The 14,655-nt window shown below is 41.0% G+C and overlaps 1 protein-coding gene across 6 annotated transcripts in view; it reads left to right on the forward strand.

The window, feature by feature from the left end:
* Window positions 1-14,655, forward strand: part of pcmtd1 (protein-L-isoaspartate (D-aspartate) O-methyltransferase domain containing 1) — a 109,234-nt gene that overhangs the window by 29,546 nt on the left and 65,033 nt on the right. For 3 of the 6 annotated variants that reach the window (XM_070892402.1, XM_070892420.1, XM_070892411.1), the window contains 2 exons: window positions 10,654-10,678; window positions 13,995-14,472. In XM_070892402.1, the coding sequence (XP_070748503.1) occupies window positions 14,166-14,472 (307 nt within the window). In that variant the 5' untranslated portion in view covers window positions 10,654-10,678; window positions 13,995-14,165. The remainder of the gene's footprint in view (window positions 1-10,653; window positions 10,679-13,994; window positions 14,473-14,655) is intronic. The other 3 variants (XM_070892438.1, XM_070892392.1, XM_070892428.1) reach the window with 2 other exon arrangements.

Genomic DNA, 14,655 nt, shown 5'->3' on the forward strand with positions numbered 1-14,655 from the left:
GAGTGATTAAATGACGAAAGGGATGATGGTGCAAAGCAAAAAAGGGGTGGTAATGGGATAAGTAAAGAAACAAGAGTCTGGAAATGATGTAAATGGCAACAGCAGGACCAGCATCTATCTGAAAAAATAGCAGTGGTTATGATCTTAAATTGTTGAATGTGGAAGGCTGTATTCCTCGATCTTCCATTGAGTTTCATTGGAATAGTGTAGGAGGCCGAGGACAGAGGTCAGAATGGGAGTGGGTTGTAGAATTAAAATGGCAAGCGACATGAAGCGCTGGGTCATGCTTGTGTACTGAACGGAGGTGTTCAGTAAAGCAGCATCCAATCTGCGTTTGGTCGTCTCAATTGTGAGGAGAAAATGCAGTATACTCAATTGAAAGAAGTACAAGTAAATCACTGTTTCACTCAGGAGGAGTGTTTGGGACTCTGGACGGTGCGAAGGGAGGAGTTGAAAGGGCAGGTGTTGCATCTCCAGTGCTTGCGTGGGAAGGGGAGTGGGTGTTGGGGGTGATTGAAGAGTAGACCAGGGTGGTGTGGAGGGAATGGTCCCTTTTCAAATGCTGAAAGTGGAGGGGAGGGGAAAACTTGTTTGGTGGTGGCATCGCACTGGAAGTGGAGGAAATGGCGGAGGATGATCCATTGAATATGGAGTCCGAAGGGGTGAGGACACGGAACCCTGTCGTAGTTCTGGGAGAGCGGGGAAGGGGTGAGAGCAGAAGTGTTGGTAATGGGACGGACACAGTTTAGGACCCTGTCAACCATGATGGAGGGGAATCCTTTGTTAAAGAAAAAAGACCTTTCGGAAGCAGTGTTGTGGAGGTGACATCGTCAGAATAGATGCGACAGAGATGAAGAAACTGGAAGAATGGAATAAACTTTTTACAGGAAGCGGGTTGGGAGGAAGTGTAATTAAGGTAGCTGTGGGAGTCAGTGGGCTTATAGTAGATATTGGTTGACAACTTCACTCCAGCAATGGAGCCTGTTCTCGTCGGTTTTGAAACATTTTGTTCTAGAAAACTATCCTAAATGCTTCTGGGAAATTCATTGGCTTTACTACTTGTCCAGTTCTGCTTCTCCCAGTGTATGAAAATTAAAATTTCTCATTAGAAGAACCCCATTGTTTCTGCTATATTTCTATATCATATATCATATATCACAGTGTCAACTGTGGCTCAGTGGGTAGCACACTCGCCTCTGAATCAAAAGGTTGTGGGCTCAAGTCCCAGTCCAGGGACTTGAGCACATAAATCTAGGTTGACAATCCAATGCAGTGCTGAGGGAGTGCAGCACTGTCGGAGGTGTCATCGTTTGGATGAGACGTTAAATCGAGGCCCCGCCTCCCCTCTCAGGTGGATGTAAAAGATCCCATGGCACTATTTTGAAGAAGAGCAGAGGAGATATCCCCGGTGTCCTTGCCAATATTTATCCCACATTCAACAAAGCAAAGAAAAAGTTGATCTGGCCATTACCACATTGCTGTTTGTGGGAGTTACTGTGCGCAAATTGGCTGCTTATACTCCAAGAGTACTTCACTGGCTGTAAAATGGTTTGAGACGTCCGGTGGTCGTGAAAGGTGTTATATCTGTACAAATATAAGTTTCTTTTTACTTAAACATCGCCCCACAAGATTTTTAAGATGATTGTTATCTAGAGACAAATGTGCAGCGATAAAGGATATGTAATACGTAGTAATAGAAGGAACTTAAAAAAAAATTTTTTTGTTGCAGTGAAACAAGTAGCGGTGCTGTAGAAATGCTCCTACAGTTCTCAGAAACTCAATTTTGGGAATTGTTTGCTTTGGCCTTTGGAGGTGGGAGTAAGCCCTATGTTTGCCTAAATAGAAATCCTGTTTCAGTATATACTAGCCTAATTCTGTGTGCTACATATCAATTCTGGCAATTACCGTAACCTGCTTCAGGAGTAAGTTTCACAGCAGATTCAACTCCAAGGTACACTGCAAATGCCGCTTACATTTTGACATTTTCATCATTCAATTTTATTTTGTTTTAGTGCAACTTTATTTTGTTTTAGTGATCAAATGTTAATGTATACCTGATATATTTCTGCCTCACTAAGTATCAATGTTGTAATTGAATAGTTTTTCTCATTTATGCTGATGTGGATTACCAAAAGTAACCCAGATCTATTTTGAAATGCACCCTCCTTTTGCTACTACCAACAACCTGAACACACACTCCAATCAGCACCCATCCATCTTGTGTATGTCACATCCTGGGTTGCTATGGATGATTGACTAATGTATATGTTGGCCCAGTAAAGATGTTCGGAATGAAACCTGGCACTTCGTTGTATGCTACCTGTAGCAACTGAGCAGTCGAGGATTTTAAAACTAAAGTTAGTCAGAAATACTAAGTTAAACTACTGAATGTCAAAAAGAATAGGAAAAGTAGAGAGGACAGGTGGAAAATTGCCAAGCGGAGCAGAAATGAAGCTTTTTTAAAAAAAATAATCAAATGAACAAGCTATAGTTGGATTCACTTTTGGGCAGCTAGAGAGGGTTAACATTGGTCATGGTCTCTTTTCTGCTATCTAGCTATGCTGTTGAGAAGCATTGAGTAAGGATAAAATTATTTTAATAGCTTCCCAATACATTTAGGCTCACACATGAAACATGGCCACTTGAGCAAGGTAGCAAAGGCTACTAATATATTTTTTGGGTGTGTAATCGTGGATTTAAAAAAAAAAAAATTGCTATAGCAAATATATACAAAAGTAGATCCGCTGATGGGAGGACAGGGATGGTGATGGCCAGTTTATAAATGCAGCAAATGCATTGTGAATAGCAGTAACCTGGAATGCAGAGCCCAGCTTATGGAACTGAATCTCAATAGAGGGTTAGGGAACCGTGATGGTGGGTCTGTACCCGCTTTCCATTGTACCAAGATTGTAAGTGGTTTTTCCAGAATGGAAGATCGGAACCTGTGCCTACAATAGGTACAGGCTCCTGATCATCTTCAAAGTGCCATGTAATCATTTACATCCACCTGAACAGGCACATAGACCCTGAGTTTTATTTCTTATCTAAAAGACAGCACTTCTGACAATGTAACCAGTTACCAAGCTTGTGCAACTACTTGTTTTTGTATGTTGGGACCATTCTTGAGTTGACAGTCCCCCCAAAAAAAACTATGTAAGCTTTTTTGAAGTGTTGGTCAGCTGTTGCTAGTTTTCTCGGTTGACATGTGTGCACTTAGTATATGATACTGCCAGGGAGGTTATTGCTGCAGATAGCACCTTCTGCAGGTCAACTGTCACCACTAGTTATCTTCAGTGAAAAAACTGGTTGCTACCCCAGTATGCAAAACACTTTATCGTAGTGATGCTACAGTATAACCAGCTGGCAGAAGGTATCTTGTTTGATGAAACTTTAACAATGAAAAAAGCGACATAAAGATTTTTAAATGGTTTGAAAGCTCAATTTTTGTGCTGAATAAAAAAAACTCTGTTGAAAGGTGGCACTCCACTTCACTTATAATATCAGCCTGCAAATTGCTGCTTACTAAATGACTTAAAAAGTGGGTCAGGAGTGTTTGGCAAAATTACAGCCCAATGCAATGTAGTGATGTCTACATACTCTTAGAATCATAGAATCGTAGAATGGTTATAGCACGGAAGAAGGCTATTCGGCCCGTCGAGCCCGTGCCTACTCTCAACTAGTCCCACTTCCCTACCCTTTCCCTGTAGCCCTACAATTTTATAATCTTGTACCATTTCTGATTGGAGGTTCATAGAATCATAGAAATTTACAGCACAAAAGGTGGCCAATCGTGCCTGTCATGGCCGACAAAGAGCTATCCAGCCTAATCCCACTTTCCAGCACTTGGTCCGTAGCCTTGTAGATTATGGCACCAAGTGCACATCCAAGTACTTTTTAAATGCGATGAGCTGTTGGTTGCAGACCCCGACCACCTTGTTAACCAGGTACATTAAACCAGGAAGTAGGTTTGGTGCTGGTTTGATGAACTTTAGTAGTAACTGCGATTGCAGATTCTCCTGCATGTTTGGACTTGCAAAGTAAATGTGTTGATATAAGTGGGTGCAGTTTTTGAAAACAAGCATGCTCAATTAGTGAATTTTTCAGTCATTACTGAAGTTGTAATAATGCATGAGCTCTTTACATAGAAACATAGAAAATAGTTGCAGGAGTAGGCCATTCGGCCCTTCTAGCCTGCACCGCCATTCAATGAGTTCATGGCTGAACATGCAACTTCAGTACCCCATTCCTGCTTTCTCGCCATACCCCTTGATCCCCCAAGTAGTAAGGACTATATCTAACTCCTTTTTGAATATATTTAGTGAATTGGCCTCAACAACTTTCTATGGTAGAGAATTCCACAGGTTCAGCACTCTCTGGGTGAAGAAGTTTCTCCTCATCTCGGTCCTAAATGGCTTACCCCTTATCCTTAGACTGTGTCCCCTGGTTCTGGACTTCCCCAACATTGGGAACATTCTTCCTGCATCTAACCTGTCTAATCCCGTCAGAATTTTAAACGTTTCTATGAGGTCCCCTCTCATTCTTCTGAACTCCAGTGAATACAAGCCCAGTTGATCCAGTCCTTCTTGATAGGTCAGTCCCGCCATCCTGGGAATCAGTCTGGTGAACCTTCGCTGCACTCCCTCAATCGCAAGAATGTCCTTCCTCAGGTTAGGAGACCAAAACTGTACGCAATACTCCAGGTGTGGCCTCACCAAGGCCCTGTACAACTGTAGCAACACCTCCCTGCCCCTGTACTCAAATCCCCTCGCTATGAAGGCCAACATGCCATTTGCTTTCTTAACCGCCTGCTGTACCTGCATGCCAACCTTCAATGACTGATGTACCGTTGCACCTCCCCTTTTCCTAATCTGTCACCATTCAGATAATAGTCTGTCTCTCTGTTTTTACCACCAAAGTGGATAACCTCACATTTATCCACATTATACTTCATCTGCCATGCATTTGCCCACTCACCTAACCTATCCAAGTCGCTCTGCAGCCTCATAGCATCCTCCTCGCAGCTCACACTGCCACCCAACTTCGTGTCATCCGCAAATTTGGAAATACTACATTTAATCCCCTCGTCTAAATCATTAATGTACAGTGCAAACAGCTGGGGCCCCAGCACAGAACCTTGCGGTACCCCACTAGTCACTGCCTGCCATTCTGAAAATTCCCCATTTACTCCTACTCTTTGCTTCCTGTCTGCCAACCAGTTCTCAATCCATGTCAGCACACTACTCCCAATCCCATGTGCTTTAACTTTGCACATTAATCTCCTGTGTGGGACCTTGTCAAAAGCCTTCTGAAAGTCCAAATATACCACATCAACTGGTTCTCCCTTGTCCACTCTACTGGAAACATCCTCAAAAAATTCCAGAAGATTTGTCAAGCATGATTTCCCTTTCACAAATCCATGCTGACTTGGACCTATCATGTCACCTCTTTAAAATTCACTGCTATGACATCCTTAATAATTGATTCCATCATTTTACCCACTACCGATATCAGGCTGACCGGTCTATAATTCCCTGTTTTCTCTCTCCCTCCTTTTTTAAAAAGTGGGTTTACATTGGCTACCCTCCACTCCAAAGGAACTTATCCAGAGTCAATGGAATGTTGGAAAATGACTGTCAATGCATGCGCTATTTCCAAGGCCACCTCCTTAAGTACTCTGGGATGCAGTCCATCAGGCCCTGGGGATTTATCGGCCTTCAATCCCATCAATTTCCCCAACACAATTTCCCAACTAATAAGGATTTCCCTCAGTTCCTCCTCCTTACTAAACCCTCTGACCCCTTTTATATCCGGAAGGTTGTTTGTGTCCTCCTTAGTGAATACCGAACCAAAGTACTTGTTCAATTGGTCTGCCATTTCTTTGTTCCCCATTATGACATCCACTGATTCTGACTGTAGGGGACCTATGTTTGCCTTTACTAACCTTTTTCTCTTTACATATCTATAGAAACTTTTGCAATCCGTCTTAATGTTCCCTGCAAGTTTCTTCTCGTACTTCATTTTCCCTGCCCTAATCAAACCCTTTGTCCTCCTCTGCTGAGTTCTAAATTTCTCCCAGTCCCTGGGTTCGCTGCTATTTCTGGCCAATTTGTATGCCACTTCCTTGGCTTTAATACTGTCCCTGATTTCCCTTGATAGCCACGGTTGAGCCACCTTCCCTTTTTTACTTTTACGCCAGACAGGAATGTACAATTGTTGTCGTTCATCCATGCGGTCTCTAAATGTCTTCCATTGCCCATCCACAGTCAACCCCTTCAGTATCATTCGCCAATCTATCCTAGCCAATTCATGCCTCATACCTTCAAAGTTAGCCTTCTTTAAGTTCTGGACCATGGTCTCTGAATTAACTGTTTCATTCTCCATCCTAATGCAGAATTCCACCATATTATGGTCACTCTTCCCCAAGGGGCCTCGCACAACGAGATTGCTAATTAATCCTCTCTCATTACACAACACCCAGTCTAAGATGGCCTCCCCCCTAGTTGGTTCCTCGACATATTGGTCTCGAAAACCATCCCTTATGCACTCCAGGAAATCCTCCTCCACCGTATTGCTTCCAGTTTGGTTAGCCCAATCTATGTGCATATTAAAGTCACCCATTATAACTGCTGCACCTTTATTGCATGCACCCCTAACTTCCTGTTTGATGCCCTCCCCAACATCACTACTACTGTTTGGAGGTCGGTACACAACTCCCACTAACGTTTTTTGCCCTTTGGTGTTCTGCAGCTCTACCCATATAGATTCCACATCATCCAAGCTAATGTCCTTCCGAACTATTGCCTTAATTTGCTCCTTAACCAGCAATGCTACCCCACCTCCTTTTCCTTTTATTCTATCCTTCCTGAATGTTGAATACCCCTGGATGTTGAGTTCCCAGCCCTGATCATCCTGGAGCCACGTCTCTATAATCCCAATCACATCATATTTGTTAACATCTATTTGCACAGTTAATTCCACCTTATTACGGATACTCCTTGCATTAAGACACAAAGCCTTCAGGCTTGTTTTTTTTACACCCTTTGTCCTTTTAGAATTTTGCTGTACAGTGGCCCTTTTTGTTCTTTGCCTTGGGTTTCTCTGCCCTCCACTTTTCCTCATCTCCTTTCTGTCTTTTGCTTTTGTCTCCTTTTTGTTTCCCTCTGTCTCCCTGCATTGGTTCCCATCCCCCTGCCATATTAGTTTAACTCCTCCCCAACAGCACTAGCAAACACTCCCCCTTGGACATTGGTTCCGGTCCTGCCCAGGTGCAGACCGTCTGGTTTGTATTGGTCCCACCTCCCGCAGAACCGGTTCCAATGCCCCAAGAATTTGAATCCCTCCCTGCTGCACCAGTGCTGAAGCCACGTATTCATCTGCGCTATCCTGCGATTCCTACTCTGACTAGCACTTGGCACTGGTAGCAATCCCGAGATTACTACTTTTGAGGTCCTACTTTTTAATTTAGCTCCTAGCTCCTTAAATTCGTTTCGTAGGACCTCATGCCTTTTTTTACCTATGTCGTTGGTACCAATGTGCACCACGACAACTGGCTGTTCTCCCTCCCATTTCACAATGTCCTGCACCCGCTCCGAGACATCCTTGACCCTTGCACCAGGGAGGCAACATACCATCCTGGAGTCTCGGTTGCGGCCGCAGAAACGCCTATCTATTCCCATTACAATTGAATCCCCTATCACTATCGCTCTCCCACTCTTTTTCCTGCCCTCCTGTGCAACAGAGCCAGCCACGGTGCCATGAACTTGGCTGCTGCTGCCCTCCCCTGATGAGTCATCCCCCCCCAACAGTACCCAAAGCAGTGTATCTGTTTTGCAGGGGGATTACCACAGGGGACCTTTGTGTGATTTTCTATTTTTTTCTAAACAAAATTATTTTAGCTTGGATCTTCAATATCACAAAGTAGTTTGTGGGGCATTGCAAGTTAAATGCATTTACCAGTATGTATGTGTTTATTGGAGCAGGAATGTGATCAGCATGAAAGGAAAGTACAGCTCATAGCATTGCTTCCTTTTTTAATACCAGTGTAGTTCAAAGCTGCAGTACCTAATTTTACATTGTTTTCAGATGTAGATAAGTGGTAAGGAAATCATTTTCCACACCATATCATTTTTAAGATTGAATGTTTCTACAACAGCAAGTAATTTGGAGTTTGTGCACTTCAGATGCTGTCCTTCAACTCTATTTCTGCTTTCCAGTTGAAGAGCGAGAAACTGGGAAAAAGAGTAAAGATTGGCATCGTTCACACATGGCTGCTACTTATTCTCTTGCAAAGGGTTAATTAACTAAATAAATGATGTGAAGAAACCCCTGCAATATCTGACAAGACCAGCAATATCTGACAAAATAAGACAATAAAATGATTTTAAATTTGCTTTAGATTGCTGACTCTTCCCTTAAAATAGCTGTAGTAATTTGCATAATTAAATTGGCCACAATGTGGCTATCTTCATGATGCAAATTGCTTAACTGCTTCTAATTAGTCCATACGTGGTCTTTCTGTGGATCCTTTTTTGGCCACACAATACCTCTTAATTTCTTCCCAGGCCTAATGCCTTTGATTTTTCCCTTCCTAACCTGCCTGCTGCATGATGAGTCCCTTGATGTGTTGCTCTCATTCTCTTACTCCATGCCATGAAGTTGGGAATTGCTGACTGAATATCCCTTGTGCTACAATATACTTGATATCTCCCTGCCTTATTTTGTTGATTGGTGGCACAGTCACTTTGCATGTTAATGTGTGATGACTTTCATCACGACAGATTTTATCAGTCATTAATCACAAGCTTTTTTCTGGTTTTCTCCTTTCCTGTCCTTGGCTAGAATCGGATTCCATTGGTACCTTATAACCATTCTTCATACATGTAGCTAGATATTAAGTTTTGACTAACAATTTGTTATGCATCACACTTGAATTTGATTCACTACTCTGCATCAGGGGCATATCAACATCAAGCTGCCCATGACACCTACCAACAAAGCTGGGGGATATTGGCTACTCTGGCTAATTTATTTTATCTTTAATTCAGTCAATAAGGCCAAGTTTAGCACAGGAAGGGCAAGTATGATGCCTGGTTAAAATCAACAAACTCAGCACAAACTAGGATCTTATTGGTTTGTACGGCTCATTGCAATCATAGGTGCAGGTTTATCAAGTTATAATTTGCACTGGAAAATAAAGTATATTATGATTTTGTCCTCCACAAAAGAATGAGTGTCTCTATTTACACCACTGTGTCAGTCAATGGGTTTAAGGTGGGGCAGGACTTACGGCAGACAATGTACTTTACACCAAACCAGGTCGATTTGCAGAGACTTTAAAGAAAGTCTGGAGCAAACAGAACTCGTGACCAGAATTGCAGCAACTTCTCCCAGTAAAAGCACTTGATTTTTCCAGCAAAATGCTGAGTGAAGGATAATTACACAATACTAATTATGTGCATAAAGTCAATTACAGTCACTTACAACAGTGTGGTGTCCAAGTGTGATTTATGGGGGAAATTACCCAATCATCTCCATTCTGGTTGGGAATAGTGGTGTCACTATATGCAGCTCACATCGATGGATTGACACATCAGCTTTTGAAAGGAGCTCTCCAGACATTGCAAAGTACTCGCCAATTAAACTTGCTGGGAAGATTTGCAGTATGTATAATCTCCGCTGTTGGGGCCAATGCAGTACCTATTTCATATGGTTTGATTCATGACGAGGAATGTTATTAAGATGCACCTAAAAACATAAGCCTCATCAGGATCTTGAAACTGCATCACTTGTGAATGTGACTGCAGTGAACTACTATAACGTGATGTTCATATCACCTCCTTTAGTACATTTTCTATTATTGTGAGTGAGACTGACTGGATAACTTAGAAGCAATTAATTAGTTCATTCGTAGAAATTACAAATTCAGTTGTGCAGATGTTTTGGTCACATGCATTTTTTGCCTTGAGCATTTTAAAATGTAAATTCACCTCTTTGATTCTGCACCTTGTGAGTTCCAATTCGCTTTTGGAAAAACAAACTGAAGAACCAATCAATTCTGCACTGTCCTATTCCTCCAAGTGAGATCTTGCAGAGGCTTTGAAGCTTGCATGCTTCCCTGATCAATTTAACTATTTCATCTCTGATACCATCCCCTCTAAGGCCCATATGTACTTCCTGAGGTGCCCAAAACCGAATGTTGGTAACCAAGTATGTAGGGTGCTTTTGCGGACAGCAGAATTAAGGTTACAGCCAGGCAGTGTAAAAAGAGTAATGACTGGTTGAAAGCTAAACTATTCTGACTCTGCCTATTTTAATATCAGCCTTTGATTGTTCCAATTAGAACCTGCAATTTGAACTGATTGTTGCAGAACAGTGGCCAAATGACGGCCAGTACTTCTGAAATTTGTAGTTCATTGCTGTATTGACAACGTGCATAATTAGATCAATCGGTAGCAGGAGAGACAAATGTGAAAAGTCTAACTGCAGTAATCCCAAAAATAATTTTGTTAGTAAGATCAGTAACGTAGAACAGTAATGACCAATGATTATTGGACTTGCACGCAAAACAATTTTCCAGACTCTAATTACTTGTTCCTGTTTCGTTTCATTTTATCTATCCTTATATTTGTTTTCTCATTTCTTGATTATTTTCAGTTATCATTCGTGCATGCTGCTTCAGGTAGGTGGACTTGTATTAACCCAAGGGTTTTCCTATCTTCAGTATAAAATATAACATTTTGTGTGTATATATGTTAGCGTGCTATTTATATAGATATTTGTATGTATGCATTCATCAATTAATACCTTGGCATAGGTGGAACCATTTCTAAACCTTGTAGGATTTCTACTTGAGCTAAGAAATATACTTAACGTTGCCATGCATTTTAAACTCCAGCATCCAAAGTGGAATGGAACTAGTTGAAAATAGAGAACAGATTATCTATTTGTAATTTCTGTGGAGTTTCTTATTTAAATAACTTTATTTTACAAATTATTTGACTATCTATTTTGACTATCTACTGGCAGTGTATTTCCAACTTAAAACATCGTTGTCATAGAAGTTTCAGTTTTACTTTCTGAACTGTAGAATTCTGCATTTCATAAGTACTTAAGTGCTAGCCATCAAAAGATAACGTGAAGTTTAAAATTTGAACCGAAAAGGTCTATGAAGCCTACTGCATCTAAATTCAAGCATTTATTTACAGTTTGCCATTGTATGCTTGTAAATGATCGGTTACAGCATGCTCTGGATAGCAAATTATTTAATTGCTAAGAATATAAAGCCACATTTAGCAAAACCAATAATAACTGCCAAGCAAAAAATATTGCTGGGCTTTTAAAGAGTTTTTTTGTGATTAGTTAGTATCATTGGGTTTGAAAAATATGTGGTGGTCCACTTTATGCTTAAAATTGTTGGATTTTCAGTACCATTGGCTGAGTGTAAGATTTGGATCACAGGTCACACAGCTTACTCAAAGGGTCTTGGGAGTCATAGGTTGTTTTTAATAAGGAGCAGTAGTTCAAATATAGTCAAATACAGCACAATAATCAGGATAGAAATAATAGACATACGACCGTAACCTGCAGCTGATATCGGTCCTGATCGGATGGCGTGTTTGAACAGTTCTTTTATGCATCGCCTGTCCTTAGAAAGCCCTTTATTCTCTTCTTTTTAGGGATGGGCCTGGGTAGAAGATGGACAGGACTATCTAACCTGTAAGGGCTCTTCCCAAACCAGGGTGCCCAATGGTAGTCTCAGTTCTCAGATTTAAAAACCCTCTCCCGTTCCATGAGATCACACCTGCTCTTGGACAGTTTGTTTATCTCAAGGTTCCTTGCTGAACCTCCTTATCAAGGCCTTTTTTGAGTTATGCCCATGTAACTTAGCTCTCTGTACAACTACTTATCTGATGTGATTGGAATCCTTCTGTGTCATCAACTTAGGCAAACTGCTGAGTTAGGGATCCCATGATCTTTTACAAAACCATCCATGATTTCTTGCATGACTCAGGTATTGTGTACTTGCTGCTTATTTTTATGCCCAGTTGAGTTGCAGGCAGTGGGCAGGTGATTTTCATTTGTTGATCCTGTTATATTTCTAAGTTTTGAGCTGGTGGTGAAAGTGGTAAAGAAATAATGCAGTGACCTACTTGCAGGCCTCTGCTAATGCTTATATTCAGCTGACTCTGAATGTCAGGAGTTTAGTGTAGTGCAGGATGACATCCTCTCATTCTCTTTGTCAACTTTATGGCAAACTGCTTATCTATAAGGTGACAACATATTAGATAGTTTTAATCCTTAGGCTGCCAGCAGGCTAAGGAATCTTGTGTCTCCCTGGGCTAATCAGCTTCAATGTTACTTTTTTCAGCGAATTATGCAGTCTATTTAAACACAAAAACCCTTACATTTTAAAGCTTTAGTTTGTATGTTTTTCTTTCTGGCCCATCTGGAAAGATTACTGCTAATGAGTATTTGATGTTGGAAGCTTCTGCAGCTTGATGGTGCCCAACAAGTATAATCTAATTTGTGATGGTTAGATATGATTTGATTTAGGTGCATATAGTAGCAGGACTATACACAGATTATGCAGGGGGAAAAATAAATGCAAAAAAAAGGTATTTTATTATGTTGTAAATTCATGGATTTAGGCCCTAAAGTGGGTTAGCACACTGACCTTTTACCTCTAGGTAATGAGTTTGAATCTATTTCAGACTAATGGAATCAAAGTCTCCTCTCTGGCTGGAGCACAAAATACGTGTGAACTTTCTCAACTCAGTTCCTGAGTGGGTGTGACCTATTCATAATTTGGCTCTAAATAGGCAATCTCATTTGAGAGGCTGGAAAGATGGCCAGAATGGGAAGTACATAGGTCGCACTAATGCCTGGCAGGCCATCATCTTTTGTGCCTCTGTCAAATTTTGTTTGAAAGCACTCCTGTGAAGTGCACTGGAACTTTCTTTTTACTGCGTTGTAATGTATACACCAGTTTGGTATTCTTTTGAGATTGCTGTTTGGACACAATAAAAGCTGCTGAACTTTATTCTGACCCCTTGCTTATGGTATAACTCATGAAGATTGAGTGATGGTGCAACTGGGTGGCAAAAGCAGGGGTGGAAAAATGTTCCATTCTTAAGTATCAATACCTTTCACTTTGATCCCCTATGTTTGCTATAATCTTCACTCTAATTTCTGTATTAACATTAAGTGTATAGATTAGTGGTGAAAGTATTCAGTACTCAAGGGTTTAGTGAAATGCTGTTTGATAATAGCTGCATTTCAATTGATAAGGTCAGTGTAGAAAACAAAATGTGTAGGTTAGTTTCCCCTGTATTTTTGCATCATTGTTTTTAAAAGAAACTTTAGCTTTTTGCTGTTTTATGATTTATTGGGATGTTATTTTCTATATTAAAGATGCTATATTTATTGCAAGTTATTATTTGACTAATTTACTTGGTTCTGCTAATGAGTAAGCATTGAGAAGATATTCTTTAATTTTTGAAACCCACATGTATGCTTTTGTCACCTGTAAAATTGACTGACTAATTCAATGTGCTATTGGCCAGCCTCCCATCTTCCGCCCGTTGTAAAATTCAGCTCAGCCAAAACTCTGTTATCTTTCCTGCACCAAGTCCTCTTTGCCTGTAAACCTTCATCTTTGCTGATCTACATTGGCTCCTATAGTCCCAGCACCTCCACACCCCCAAACTCTCCAATCCCTCAGCCTCTTGTGCATCAGCCCCCACACCCCCCTCCACAATTGATCACTCTGTCTTTGGCTGCCTAGGCTCTGGAATTCCCTTCATATACTTGCTATACCGTGTTGGCCAGGAACAGCCTGCAAGAGTTTTCAAGAAAATATCTTACAAGCTGGGAGAGGGGATGTTAAGAGGGAATTCAGGCTGTTTTATAAGGCTCACCATCTTTTATCCCCACCTCCAATTACTGTAAATTGAATGCATTTGTTAATTTTCATGTACTATAATTATCTATTGCAGGTTTCTACACATCGCACTGTGTTGTGGTACTGCGATGCTGTACTAAGGCCCCAGTATCCAGACTGGTGAAGTGATACACTGTCTGTTGCCACCGTCTGCTCATGCATTATCCATTGCATTCAGCGTTCTAACATTTCGTGGGTCTGATCTGATTTCCCAATACAAGAAGTCATGGGAGGAGCTGTGAGTGCTGGTGAAGACAATGATGATTTAATTGACAACTTAAAAGAGGCCCAGTACATTCGTACGGAGAGAGTTGAACAAGCCTTCAGGGCCATCGATCGTGCAGATTATTATTTGGAGGGATATAGGGACAATGCTTATAAGGACTTGGCTTGGAAGCATGGCAACATACACCTGTCAGCACCTTGTATCTACTCTGAAGTTATGGAAGCACTAAAACTTCAGCCAGGATTGTCTTTCCTGAACCTTGGCAGTGGAACTGGCTATTTGAGTACAATGGTGGGCTTAATTTTAGGTAATTCAATTTTATATTTTTCAGGTTCCATTTAAAAAAAAAATGTAAATTCAAAGTTGTCATTGTAATGAATTGCCCACTAATATGAAGTTGGTATGGAATAATTTATTGTAAAATCTAGTGCTAAAATATGTCACTCGGTTTAACAATGTTGATTAGGCTTCCAATTTAAAAAAAATATAT

The sequence above is a fragment of the Pristiophorus japonicus genome, chromosome 1 (assembly GCF_044704955.1).
Source record: "Pristiophorus japonicus isolate sPriJap1 chromosome 1, sPriJap1.hap1, whole genome shotgun sequence".
In the NCBI taxonomy this organism is placed as follows: domain Eukaryota; kingdom Metazoa; phylum Chordata; class Chondrichthyes; family Pristiophoridae; genus Pristiophorus; species Pristiophorus japonicus.